The sequence below is a fragment of the Etheostoma spectabile genome, chromosome 3, assembly GCF_008692095.1.
Source record: "Etheostoma spectabile isolate EspeVRDwgs_2016 chromosome 3, UIUC_Espe_1.0, whole genome shotgun sequence".
Taxonomy (NCBI): Eukaryota; Metazoa; Chordata; class Actinopteri; order Perciformes; family Percidae; genus Etheostoma; species Etheostoma spectabile.
The window spans coordinates 7,411,741-7,425,286 of record NC_045735.1 but is presented as its reverse complement, the minus strand read 5'-3'; the positions used below and the strand labels follow the sequence as shown (position 1 = coordinate 7,425,286).

The 13,546-nt window shown below is 40.2% G+C and overlaps 2 protein-coding genes across 4 annotated transcripts in view; both read left to right on the top strand.

The window, feature by feature from the left end:
* Positions 1 to 12,867, top strand: part of LOC116685935 (TRPM8 channel-associated factor homolog) — a 21,981-nt gene extending 9,114 nt beyond the window's left edge. Inside the window, exons 11-14 of one of the 3 annotated variants that reach the window (XM_032510867.1) lie at positions 194 to 417; positions 649 to 762; positions 1,568 to 1,844; positions 12,741 to 12,867. In XM_032510867.1, coding sequence (XP_032366758.1) covers positions 194 to 417; positions 649 to 762; positions 1,568 to 1,810 — 581 coding nt within the window. In that variant the 3' untranslated portion in view covers positions 1,811 to 1,844; positions 12,741 to 12,867. Of the gene's footprint in view, positions 1 to 193; positions 418 to 648; positions 763 to 1,567; positions 2,298 to 12,740 lie in introns of those variants that run through there. The other 2 variants (XM_032510876.1, XM_032510858.1) reach the window with 2 other exon arrangements.
* LOC116685926 (TRPM8 channel-associated factor homolog) lies at positions 3,473 to 12,721 on the top strand. The gene is made up of 11 exons (XM_032510847.1): positions 3,473 to 3,640; positions 3,807 to 4,513; positions 6,279 to 6,495; positions 7,668 to 7,965; positions 8,645 to 8,946; positions 9,248 to 9,422; positions 9,713 to 9,807; positions 10,975 to 11,185; positions 11,597 to 11,833; positions 11,981 to 12,303; positions 12,457 to 12,721. The coding sequence occupies exons 1-11, from the start codon at positions 3,533 to 3,535 to the stop codon at positions 12,697 to 12,699; spliced, it is 2,916 nt and encodes a 971-aa protein (XP_032366738.1). The 5' UTR covers positions 3,473 to 3,532; the 3' UTR covers positions 12,700 to 12,721.
* Positions 12,868 to 13,546: the final 679 nt, after the last annotated feature.

The window sequence follows — 13,546 nt, the reverse complement described above, 5'->3', positions numbered from 1 at the left end:
GTGCTATATAAATACATTTTGATTGATGGATTGATTGATTGTACCACAACACCTGTCGTATGAGGCCTGTGTTTTGCGCTCTGCTCTGATCGCATGCCCTTCTACTGAAGTATATAATATAATTTCTCCATTGTTTATGGAACTCTAAGGATCTTTTGCTATAACACTGTTTTTCCAATTTTTCTTCATCTAGGTTTCATGCATGCAGGTTATCCTATCATGGCCCATAAAACCACTGCAGATGAGCTGGTCAACATTGACCATGCTAGGAGTATAGGCCTGTGGGGCCCCATCCATGAACTGGGACATAACCAGCAGAGAGGCTGCTGGGAATTCCCATCACACACCACAGAATGCACTTGCAACCTGTGGTCAGTGTATGTGCATGAAGAGGTGCTGGGGATCAACAGAGCAAAGGTAGAGTAAATACATTTTTTTTTGACGAAACAGTTTAGACCAATGGCTAGAAAATCCTCGTTTTAAGATTAGATTAGATTAGTTTAGATAATACTTTATTTATCCCACAATGGGGAACTTCCTTAAGATGTATTGTGACATGTTTTGATATCAAAGGATCTCACAAAAGTCAACGAATTTGTTGAGAAAAGTATTCACTGGGATCACATAATTTCACCTTGTTCAATGCAGGCTCATCCAGCTATGACTTTAGAAAGTCGAAATAAACGAGCAGAGGAGTATGCAAAGGGGGGCAAGAAACTGAGCAACTGGGATATGTGGGTGGCCCTGGAGACATACATGCAGGTGAGAGATAATTACTATATATTACACCCTTTTAACACCCTTTATATTAAACACAACTGAACTCCTACAAAGGCAAAACAAATGAAAATACAGCAGCAGGCTGCAATTTCAGGTATAATATTTTAGTAACTATTAACTAGTACTAGTTCATACTGTGCTTCTCTACCATAATGGACAAAGCTATCTATAATTGGTCTCTCATTTACCCATTCATGCACACACTTTTACACCATTGGCGATGGAGCTGCCATTTAAGGCACTGGTCTGTCTTGCCAAAGGACACTTTGACATGTGGACACCAATCACCAAAATCCTCTTTGTTAGATTTGATACTGAAGTCTGTCTAAAGAGAAGTTGGGCTCGGCTTGATGTGGATGTGAATTCAACTTGATGTGTATGTTCAGGATCTCCACTAAGATGTATCAGGGTTGCTCAAAGGGAATTTGACTTATGATCCAATATGTTATTGACTCCTACCCACATGCACTATTAAAATGAAACTGATATTGGTTAGTACTTACCCCTAGAGCATGTGCACCAATATTAGAGAAATTCTGTTGAATAGGTTTAGAGACGCATGTTTTGCACATATTTGTATTCCCCAAAAATGACTGAAGATATCTACCAAGATATAACCATTGGGCAAATGGTGAATGAGTTATGACCAATATCCTGCCAAGCCTGGAACCATGTTTTGCATAATTTCTACCCGTTCTGGTTTGAACCCTAAAAAGACTGGAAGGTTTAAGATCAAGAGACAACACTCGTAATTTTCCCCATTGCCTTTACCTCTGTCTCCATGTAGCTCCAGGATAAGTTTGGTTGGGATGCCTTTAAGAAGGTTTTCGCTGCCTACCACAAGATGAGCAACTTTCCGAGTGACAACAATGGCAAGATGAATCTGTATGCTGAGACTTTCTCCCAGACTGTGGGGATGAACCTAGCTGGATTCTTTAAGGCCTGGGGCTGGCCCATAGAAGCAGTCACTGAGGAGAAACTCTCCAACCTGCCTCCCTGGACTGACCACCCGATGGTCCAGTATGACTGAACTTCAGACTGCTGCTGGTTAAAAGTGCAGAGAGATGGGTTTAATAACTACATTCTTGACATTGACATTATTTAGTGGGTAATTTAATTAATTGACATTTTTTCCTTTTTGTTGTTGTTGTTGTATTTTTACTATACTTATTGCAATATTTGAAGAAACAACATGAGTTACATAGTTGAGTTGAGTGGGTTATACTTTGTATTTTGAAGAGTTTGAAAAATAGTGAAGCATTAAGCATTATACTGCAGCCAAAAAAAGGGTTCTTTTTCAGGGTTAAAACGACATGAATTCTCTGATATTTGGATGTGTGAATTAGTAAGTTGCATCTTTCCCTGGTACTGTGGTACATGATTTGCTCTAAAGCTCCATCTTAATATTATACAGCAAGTCAGTCAAACTTTGTAAGATTAACACATCTTTTATTTCACTCCAGTGATATTTGCCTTTAGGCCACTGTTAATGGAAAATACACAAATAAAAACAAATAATTCACAGCTCTGCTATTTCTTTTAATGTGTCCATTTTTTGCAATAAATGACAAGAGTAGTAAGGGATACATGGTTAAATACACCATATTCACATAGGGAAGACAGACTTCGCTATCCTTAACCAGAAAATTGTCTTCCCACAACCATTCTAACATTAGTTTAGAGTTAGAGTCCATTCTTTTAAAAGTAGCCTATAATATACAGCATTATTCTAAAAAAAACAACAAAGTAGGCTAGAGCCTAAAACATTATCCCCTCTCACCATACATACTCTAACTTGCAAAAACAAGGCTTGTTCTTAATTTGTCACAAACACATAGTAGGCTACATTGAATTAATGCATTTAACCCATTACTTGCTCAGGGACATTTTGACATGTGGCTGTAGGAGCATTTAAGAGGTAAATTCGAAGTGCAGCAGTTAAACTTGCTTCTCTGAGTGCACACGTGCTGTCCGCTTCTCCCGCGGCCAGGGGATGCAAATCCTGGCAGGGATAGGCCCAAAATGCCTTTGCAAGACACATGTCAATGCAGCATCTTTCCACTGAGGTGAGTGTGTATTTACTTGTGCTTTAGAACATAACCGCTCTAGAACAATCAGGTTAAACAATAAAATAAAATGTTTAATCGAGGGAATGAGACTGAGGCACTCACGCTTTGTGACTGCAAAAAGTTTAATCCTCTGACTCACCACTTTGTTTGGTGCTCCTAATTGTCATTCTTTGTTTAAGTCTGGGTTGATATCTGACTTGATGCCAATGCAGCCATGCAATAGCAGTTGACTCTTGTGCTTTTATCCAAATCACAAAGTATATGGTACAACAAATATATAAAAATATACATTGGTGACTTGTTGCTGTTTAGAAGGAATCATTTCTGATGATGGACCTTATAATTATTATTTGCCCACAACAATTAAAACATGTTTGTGTACCATTGTTGCAAAGTATTGTGTTATATTCTCTATTGCAACACAACACCTCCATATTTCTTTAAGTAATTAATATACAAATGTGACATTTCACAGTCAATGCATTATTGCATTCCCACTACAAATATTGCCTTTGGCTGACTAGATGAACAGGTTTCTTATACTTGCATAACCAGGTTTTGTGTCTGTCTCAACTTGCATGAGTAGGTTTTTAGCTATGTAAACAGGGTGTGGTACATGGGTGTTGTGTCTAAGTGAAGTCGTTCCTATTATTGTCTTTACCTTTTTTTGCCTTAAACAGTCCATGCTGCTCTTGCACACATTTAGATCCACTCTTCTTTTGCCAGGAAGTGTTCTTGGAGCTGTGTTACACAGTGTAATAATACAAGCAACAACCCAACTTAACTTTCAGGTAAAAACTCAACTTTCTGCTTTGTGTTGGTTTTGTTTGTGATGAAAATCAGTAGACTTTTGGTAAGGTAATTTATACTTTACCCTATATACTTTTTGTCTTTGAAGCTGAAGATTCAGAATGTTCTAACATTGGTTTTGCACTATTTACATCTGACTCATTTCAGTTTTCTTTTGCCATCCTTCCTCCTTCTCATTGGATCTTCAAAGCATTGATCCATCTCACCATGTCCAACCAGCCCATCCAAAATAAAAATGAAGGGGCTTATATGTCCCTGATGAGAGGTTTGAGAGAGCTGGACTTCCAGGGCCCCTGTGTTCCCAGTGACTTGTTGCTAATTGGAGACCATGCCTTTCCTTTAGCAATGAACAGCCAAGGCCAGGTCCTGATGGCAGCCTCTCTGTATGGCCGTGGAAGGATTGTGGTTCTGGGTCATGAGGGCTACCTGACCACGTTTCCTGCTCTGGTAGAGAATGCTCTGACCTGGCTGAGAGGAGATGGATCTGACAACCTGTCTGTGGGGGTCCACGAAAACATCAAGGCAGTTGCTGATAACATCAGCAGATCAAGCTTCCAAGCTAACGTTATGGGGGCCTTCAGTAGCAATCTGGGGGTAGGGGTGTATGTGACAGATGCCTACAACGTGGGCCCTGACGTAAAGGACCTGGTGGCGTTTCTGAAAGCTGGAGGTGGAGTGCTGATAGCGGGGCAGGCGTGGAGCTGGGCTGCATGTTACCCTAAGGAGAACACACTGTTACAGTTTGAGGGGAATAAGGTTTCTGGTGTGGCAGGGATCTACTTCTCCAAACATCAGGGGGAGGTTGAGTGCCTTCCTGTCTACCCTCAGATCCCATCCACCTGGATGGCTAGAGTGTGAGTTTATACTTCTTCTTCTTTGCAAATTTCAACAGGTTCCAATTTGTGGAATGGCAGCTTTTTTGTGAATCTTAAAACTTCTCCACAACTTTCCATTTCAATTTTATATTCAACTTAAATGTATAATTTTAACGAGATAACAAAATACAAAGATCTTGCAGCCATGCTATCAGCTCATTGTGGCTGCGTTTAGACTTTGAGGTAAATGTTACATTAGTTTTACAACATGCTGATGACGGTATAATATTTACCATGATCTCGTCAGTTTAACATTTTAGCACGCTGATATTTTTGCTAATAAGCACTAAACACAAAGCACAGCTGAGCCTGAAGGGTTCCTCATTCATTTTGCAGGCATTTTATTCATAGTCTTTTCCTTAATTATTTTACTGTATTATTTGACTCTGAATAGCTTCATCTCATTTATGTTGAATTTATTAATAATAGGATTGCATTGGACAGATTATAATTTTGTTCTGATGAAGACACGAGAGGAAAAGTCAGGTGGTCACCCAAGTTATTTCAATTAATTCTGATTGGAATAGGAATGTCAGTCACTCCATCCAATAGTTGTTGATGTATTTTTTAAACATCAATCTCATGGTGGAGCTAGGGGAAAAGAAAGGGGATCCCTGACTTTATTAGGATTCGTTTATAGGATTAGGATTCGTTCGTAGTCTGAGAACCACGAATGTGTGTACAAAAATATGTGCCAATCCTTCAGGTTGAGATATTTTACTGGATAAGTAAAAACTGTGACTTGTAGATGAAAAGTCAGAGATGCACCAAAGTCATTAGGATTTGACTTTGGGCACCATGGCTATGTGTACAAAATGTCTTACCATCGGATTGTTGTTAAGACATTTCACTAAACTAAACTAAAACTTGTCAACCTCAGGGTGGCGTGACAGGAAAAGTAATTAGGTCTCCAAAAGGTCAATAAGATTCATCCTCTGGTCACTGTGAATGCAATATATTTTTTACAGGGTTGTCCACGTTTATAAAGAGCCTGCATGAAGCAACACAGTAAGAACCCTTGGCGCGAGGTATCCAGATGTGCTTTTTGTAGTCCATCTTCTGAATGTTGTAGTTTTACCACATCAGACACATGACAATAAAATCTGCAGTCTCATAATTATATAGAAAAGTGTAGTCAAAATGTCTTAACACCAAGGCTTTTTCTTCCCTTGAGCTTTTATGCATTCTCCATCACATCTTTCCTCACCTCATTACAATTCGCATCAAGGTCAAGGAAAAGTAGTTAGCAAAAGACATAAGGTGTAATCTTTTTGACTATTCGACCGCAAGTTTCAGCGTTCAGAGCTGTTAATTCACAGTTCAGGTACAGATTTAGGTGGGTCGAAAGAAAAGCCATCAAACAACAATCCAAAAGGGACGATCTGGCATGGCCTGGCTGATGAGGGAATGGAAACAGTTTTGCATGTAGACGGGGAAGGTCAGTTGATGGAAATAGCTGAAAGGGTTATTGCAGGGCAGGAGGGAGTGGCTGGATGGGAAAGTCAGGTGACTGGTGGAGGTACAAAAGTCAGAAGCCATCTGGTGGCCATGTAGAGAATGGCTATGCAGGGGCCTGGGAAAGTGAATATTTGGCTCAGAGAGAGAGGCAGAATGTGACTCTCCTCTCCCACTGTCTTTTTCAGTCTCACTTCTGTTTCCTCCTTTTGAAAACAGAATCAGAATATGTATATAATACAGTGTTTCTGTCATATCTGTCATATTTCTTCTCCTCTTTCAATTTCAGAATTAGTAAGGATTTTGAGGATGACTTAGAGTTCTTACTGCAAGGGGTGTCCGAGTTTGACCTCCAGAATGGGGTAGTAGCTTCTGAGCTTCTGGTCCATGGCCAGCTAGCCTTCCCAATAGGTACCACCGAGGATGGACGAGTGTTCTTGGCAGGAGCCCTCTATGGGCAGGGACGAGTTGTTGTGATTACTCATGAAGGACTTCTGAAACGAGAGGTGAGGTTTGAATGAGTAAATAAAAATGTATTGTATAAACAAACAGAAATATGGGTTAGTATTTAAAGTATGCAAATCACATGTTAAGGCCTTCCTAGTCATTAGATCTCAGACGGCTGACATTCTTCTTAGCCAGATGTTCCCAGTTCACTTTCTTTACATATTTGTGTTTGCCAGTTCTGTCTCGGAACTCTCCCCAACTGTTTAAATCAACTCATGATTGTGATGGCTCTGTTCCCTTCGTCAGCCAAATGTCCTCTACGGCCACATGTCTGATGATACGACCACAAAGTCAAGTTACGATCTTTAGCCTAGGCTGTTCTGGACCAGGTACACTTAGAAATCCCCTAATGCTCAAACAGGGTGTTATATATTGCCAATTCATGACTAGCACAGAAGTCCAATGACAAAACACCGCTAAGGTTAAAATCCAGCACGTGCCTCAGACGTCTGATGTCCTGTCTGGTGTATGTTGCTGTTCTGAAAATTCCTTCGCTATGGGAAACAAAAACAAACTTCGAGCTAGCAAAACACACGCTGAAAATGGCAAGTTTTGAAGAAAATTTGAATTGTGCAATAAGGCAGGCCTGTTAGGTTCTTCAGGTAAATGACTGTAAAGATTTACATAGAATATGTTTATGGCATTTACTATCTAACTGGGACATTTTGGGGAGGATTGGCAGATATTTTATCTCATGTGGGTGCAAATATTCCACCAAAGCAAGTTCCTTGCCGAGACTATTTTGCAGAGCCACCGTTGCTGTGTCTTGAACGTTAAAGGTCTGGTTTAAAGAAATGCAAATAACCCAGAGAGCTTTTTTCTCCCATTCTAGAAATGATCTGTGGTGTAGCCATACCTTACTCCACAGCTCTGTGGAGATAGGTCTGACAATGCAAAACTGGGTCTGTCCTAGTTCGGCCCCACCATTACAAAACCACTCACGGGGCCACAGATAATAAATACATGATTTTTTCACCATCTGTTGTATCTATCTATGTAGTAGATTTTCAATTGGGAAAAATGATTTAGATGAAATAAGCAGATGGGTATGTCTGTTTTGGACAGGGATTAAGTGTTTAGATTAATCTATTTGTCTATTACACATGCTTAATCTGCCAAATGTTTTTTTGTGATTAACAAACTGTCTTTCTTGGATAAACCTTCATCACAGACACTGGCTCCATTTTGGAACAATGCCATTCATTGGTTGGACAAAGGCCAAAATGGGGTTGTTGGTGTAGCTCCGGATCTTGACCAAGCATTTAACCTCTTCAGCAAGTCAGAGTTTACGTGTGAGAAGACAGACTTCAGGGAAGGCCTGAGTGTATTTGTGTGTACCGCCTATAGTGATAAACATGTGGCGGACATACAACATTTTGTGGCAGAGGGAGGAGGCCTGCTGATTGGGGGACATGCTTGGTACTGGGCACAGACACACCCTGGGCAAAACCCAATCACAGATTTCACAGGTATGACAATGTGCTGCTGCCATTTTCAATATAATGAAAATATACCATGTTAAGATTTATTTCATTTGTAATGGATCATGTATAATATTTAAATTAAAATAAATATTACCATTTAATGTATTGTACCTCTGGTACAATTTAAGTGAAATCACATTTTCAACTAGATAAGCACAGAGAAATCAGGTACAATGGCACATTAAAGGGCTCAGTATTGTTCAAATAAAGTTATTCAGATTGTGTGCAACATCTAAAACCTTTATAACACCAGTCAGGGCCCGTTGGGTCAGGGAAATGGCCTATTGTCACTTCCATCTACTTTTGGACTACATGGGCCAAAGCCTACTATAAGAGGAGGGCTTTAGCACCTTAAAACAAAAACAAAGGAAGAGGCCTAAATTAGCTTTTCCATTAAGATAACATGCACACCGACAAAACAAGCAGAGCAGCTAGTAAAAGCATAACAGACAGCTGAACTGAAAAGAAAACTTCAGGACTAATAACTCACACACAAGACAGACTAGAAAATAGTGAAGACAAATCTAAAAAAAAAAAGAATGTAGACTATGTATTGTTTTATGACATAACGAATCTGCACAAACATGACAGTCAAACCTTATCCCTAAGAGTTTAAACGATGCAACACATAGAACAAGTCAAGTGTCAATTGTCTTGTCTGCAGGAAACAAGATCCTGAACAAAATGGGCTTGAGCCTGCTGGGGAACATAATCGGTGAAGGATCCTACAAGGCCCCGGAGCCTAGCCAGGCCATCAAAGACGGCTACCACTTCCGTCACCTTCTACGCCGCTTTGCTGGTCATGTCACACAGGGAGAGGAACTTTCTGAGCAGGAGAAGGACTATCTAAAAAAACTGGGTGGGGACTGTGTCACCTACTTGCAAATGAAGGCTCATGACTGCTCCTCCTACACACAGGTCGTTTCCACACTTAGCGGCATCTTGAAGAAGTCGGGCATGCCACAGGTGGGCTGTGAATCCCTTTATATTATGTGATTGTAAATTTGTGAGTAAGAAGAAAGGTCTCCTTTGTTTTTGCCTTTTCAGTTAGGTTTTATATATTCACTGTCTTGAGAGGCAAACATTCCATTGACCAGAGATATAAGTTGAAGTTGTAATAATCAGCACACTCTCTAGTACAAATAATTGTACCGTAAGAGCAATAGTACCATGATATGTCTGCATGGGGTCTGATGTTTTTTTCTTAGTTGCACATACTTTGATACTGTGAACAACCTCTTATTAACAATCATCATTCATTTTCAAGGTGTGTGACAGCAGCCCTGTGAAGAGTCCCAAGGACCGTTTACTCCTTAGTTTAGGGGCAGAAGTATACAGGGTTTGCCCAGATCCTGATGCCCTCTTGCCTTACCTTATTAAGGATGAACCCTTGATGCCAGTTGTCTATAACTACAGAATCAAGATTAATGCTAGCACAGCAGGTAAGACCTCTCTTGTAGACAAATGCTGGAATTATAATTACAAATAATACATTTTTTTGCAGAACAGGGATTATTCTGTTGACTTAATTTCTGCAGAGAACTGAATATATATTTTAGTAATCTTTGTGTTTTTTTTATTAAATAATATACAACTACTATACAACTAATATACAACTATTTTGTGTGTGTGTGTGTGTGTGTGTGTGTGTGTGTGTGTGTGTGTGTGTGTGTGTGTGTGTGTGTGTGTGTGTGTGTGTGTGTGTGTGTGTGTGTGTGTGTGTGTGTGTTAGGAGGGGAGGAGTGGATCAGTACAGGTCTCTACCTGTCCCCTGGTATGAAGACCTACATTGCCATGCCAGCAGCGATTGTTAACCAGGGATGGAAGGTGCAGTTCACAAAATTAAATTTAAACATTAATTATAAGCTCAAATGAGAAACTTTAGATACAAGGCAGAAATGGATTAGGTTAAAAAAGAAATTCCCTTAATAACAAATCAAGGCAATTGGGTAGTATAAATGAGAGGAAGCACCATTAGTTATTTAACATTTGTATGTGACAACAGATTTGCTTGTTTATGTAATACTTAAGTGTATCTCCACTTACAGAAATAGTTATGCATCTGAACTGGGAGTGGATTAGTTGCTGCAACATTTTTCTGCACACTAGCTTGCTACTTTGTGAAGATCTATATGTTACCACAGGCCAGCTACTTTGTATAATTTACTCATATGTATTGTTCCATTCACTGTGCTCCATGTCTCTCCATGGATGGTGTCCAGTATCTTTTTTTTTAAAATTTAGATGTCTTACGTTCCACGACTCATTATGAATCACAATTCACGTTGTAGTATTTGTATGTTAATATAAAGCAACTTACCTATGCCCACTAACTGCCATGATCTCCCTCGCCATGAGTCCCACATCATACAGTTTCTGTATGGCAGATGCCCTCAAGCTGTGGTTGGTATAAGACATGTCTGTCCCTAACTCTTTGCACATCCTGTATGTGAGCTGGTTTTAGTAGAAAGTTGTTTTACTCTCAGGGGAACGCCAGTATACCAGAAGTTGTCTATTGCAGCACTTACCCTCTTGGCTGCAGATAGAGGGCCATGGTGGCAGGCGGAATTTTGCTTTGTTTTTTTGCCTCAGCTACCTGACAGACTGGATTTCCATGCTCTTAAAACATAGTGTTTATGTTCTTAAAGGCTATAAGAACACCTGTAAAGCGGAGTGATACATATGTAGTTAAAAACCCCAATGCTGTTTATATTCATATCAGTACTTATGGAATGCCTCTTGTCCAATCAAATGATTTGTTCAGAATTAACTGTTGTTGTAACATATAATCAGTTATTCATATCCCACACGCTGCTATGTGCATTCTATGCAGCTGACTTACAAATCAAATTATGTAGTTACTACTCCTTCTATGTATCTATCTATCTTGCCAGCCACACATCCTTGGACTCATACATGTAACTACATAACAAAGTATACTGTCCTTTAGACAAACTTTACAAAGTGGTAACATATATTCCATGTGTTCCTTAGGTTCAGATAGGCTGTCAAACAGACAGCCTAAATGCTGAAGAATTGAAGAGAGCGCCATGTGTTCATGAGCGATTTCCTGTTACCTCAGAGATGATGCAAGTGTGGAACCTGTGGGGGGGACTCATTTACCTGGTGGTTCCACCCAATACACAAGTGAAGGGGCTAAAGGCTACAGTGCAGATGGCTGTACCTGTGCCTTACTATAAATCTGGTGAGTTTTACTCTAATATATGCATAAGAGTTGTGATAGACTACAATGGTACTTAAAAAGCATGGCACAGAGGCAAGACAGGTAAAGCTGGAAAGGCAATTTGTTTTGTAAGCCAGACGTAAACCTGTTCTGCAGTCAGTGAGGAAAACAAATCAAAAGAAAGCAGGCAAAAGACAACAGTGAGAACTCAGTAGAAAATCTGACAAAGAGGAATGGCAGGTGAGAAGGTACAGTTTTTCCAGTATAGCATCTTAAGGTACAGCACATATATGGACATTTACTTCTGAATTCAAGGGTTCACGTCTGAAAGTTTTCCAGAGTGTACAAACAAGTATCAGAAAAAAAACAAAAACAAATTCAAAGTCACTTTTGAATACACATATACAGTACATACTTCTTTCTTCTCTTCAGGTGTGACAACAGCTGCTGATTGGTTGGTGCTGCGCACAGCTCCCTCACCCTGGGCAGAGTTGGAGTTTGAGAACATCGTCCTTACTGTACCATCAGATGTTGTTCGGAGTCTGGATCGCCCAGATCTGTTAGCGGCACACTGGGATGAGATCATGAGGGGCATCGCTGACCTAGCAGCCATACCACACAAATTTCCTCGTAAAGAGCGCTTTGTTACTGATGTGCAGATTTCCCATGGTAAGAGTCTTCTCAGTGGAAATTCTGTATTGAAGAAGAACAGGCCAGTCAAGTCAGGCATTTATACTTTGCTTTGGTTTCTTTGGATGGACTTCTATGATGGTGAGCTCTCACATTGACCTTCAACACGCCACTTACTCAATACAGGTTGGATGCATTGTGGTTATCCTATCATGACACACAAGTCCACAGCAGATGACCTGGTCAGCACTGTCCATGCTGGGAGTGAAGGCCTGTGGGGACCTATCCACGAACTGGGACACAACCAACAAAGAGCCTGCTGGGAGTTCCCACCACACACCACAGAGTGTACATGCAACCTGTGGTCGGTGTATGTGCATGAAGAGGTGCTGGGGATCAATGGAATTATCAGTCCAGCACAAAGGAAGACTAATGCAGAAGAGTATGTTAAAGGGGGCAGAAAACTCAGCAACTGGGCCGTGTTTGTTGCCCTGGAGACGTATTTGCAGGTGAGAAAGAAGTTATTATAGTATTCCTAAGAAAATATCTCTGTTCACTCTGGATCTGCATTTATACCAGCTCTGTAGCTAGATCTACACTATGGAAACAAAACACCAACAACACTCCTATTCACAATTTCCTTAACCTCTGTCTCCATGTAGCTCCGGGATAAGTTTGGCTGGGATGCCTTTAAGAAGGTTTTCGCTGCCTACCACAAGATGAGCAACTTTCCGAGTGACAACAATGGCAAGATGAATCTGTATGCTGAGACTTTCTCCCAGACTGTGGGGATGAACCTAGCTGGATTCTTTAAGGCCTGGGGCTGGCCCATAGAAGCAGTCACTGAGGAGAAACTCTCCAACCTGCCTCCCTGGACTGACCACCCGATGGTCCAGTATGACTGAACTTCAGACAAAGTGCTCTCTTCAGACAAAAGTGCAGAGAGATGGGTTCAATAAGCAAGTTATTGACAATAAGTATTTAGCGGGTAATGAATTAACTGACTTTCTTTTCTTTTTTGTCTTGTTTTTTTCACCATATTTGTTTCAATATTTTAAAGAATAAACATGAGTTACAAAGTTAACCAGATACAGTATGTAAAGCTTTTACATTCAGTAGCTCCAGTTTTAGTGTAAATGATTCATGATGTGAGGTTGGGAAGGTAATTGTTTTTGTCTCTATGTGTAATCATGGTAAGTGATTTTGAGATGAATACCACATTTATAATTAAATTTTATTTTACTGTCACTGTACCAATAAACATTCATTTCACACTTTGTGTCCTTCAGTTGTTGTAAAATAGCTCCCCTACTTTTTCATTTGAGAACTGCTGGAGGTCCTCCCAGTTCATCCAGAGAGAGCTTCTCCACCCAGTTGTCCTTCTGTTTACATTTCTTCGGAAACACAAAACAAGTCCTTTCTCTTTTCCTTCTCTGAAGTGTGCTTTGCGTCCTCTTTACACCCTAACCTAACACACACTCATACACAGATCAGCTGGTTAAATAGTCTGTTTTGTGTATTTTCTCTCTCACACTTACACTCACACACACACCACGTTTGTTGTTTTTTCTCTTGTTGTAGTTGAGTGCTGGATCCCAAAAGTGAACGATCATAAGTAACGCTACTATGGAAGTAGGCTACTCTTTAATTTGATAGAATTTATTGCAACACAACAGACGTTTCGGCCAGCGCCCTTATCTGCGTAAGGTATAACAATGTTCTCATATTCATCAACTCTGCCACAGCTTTTCT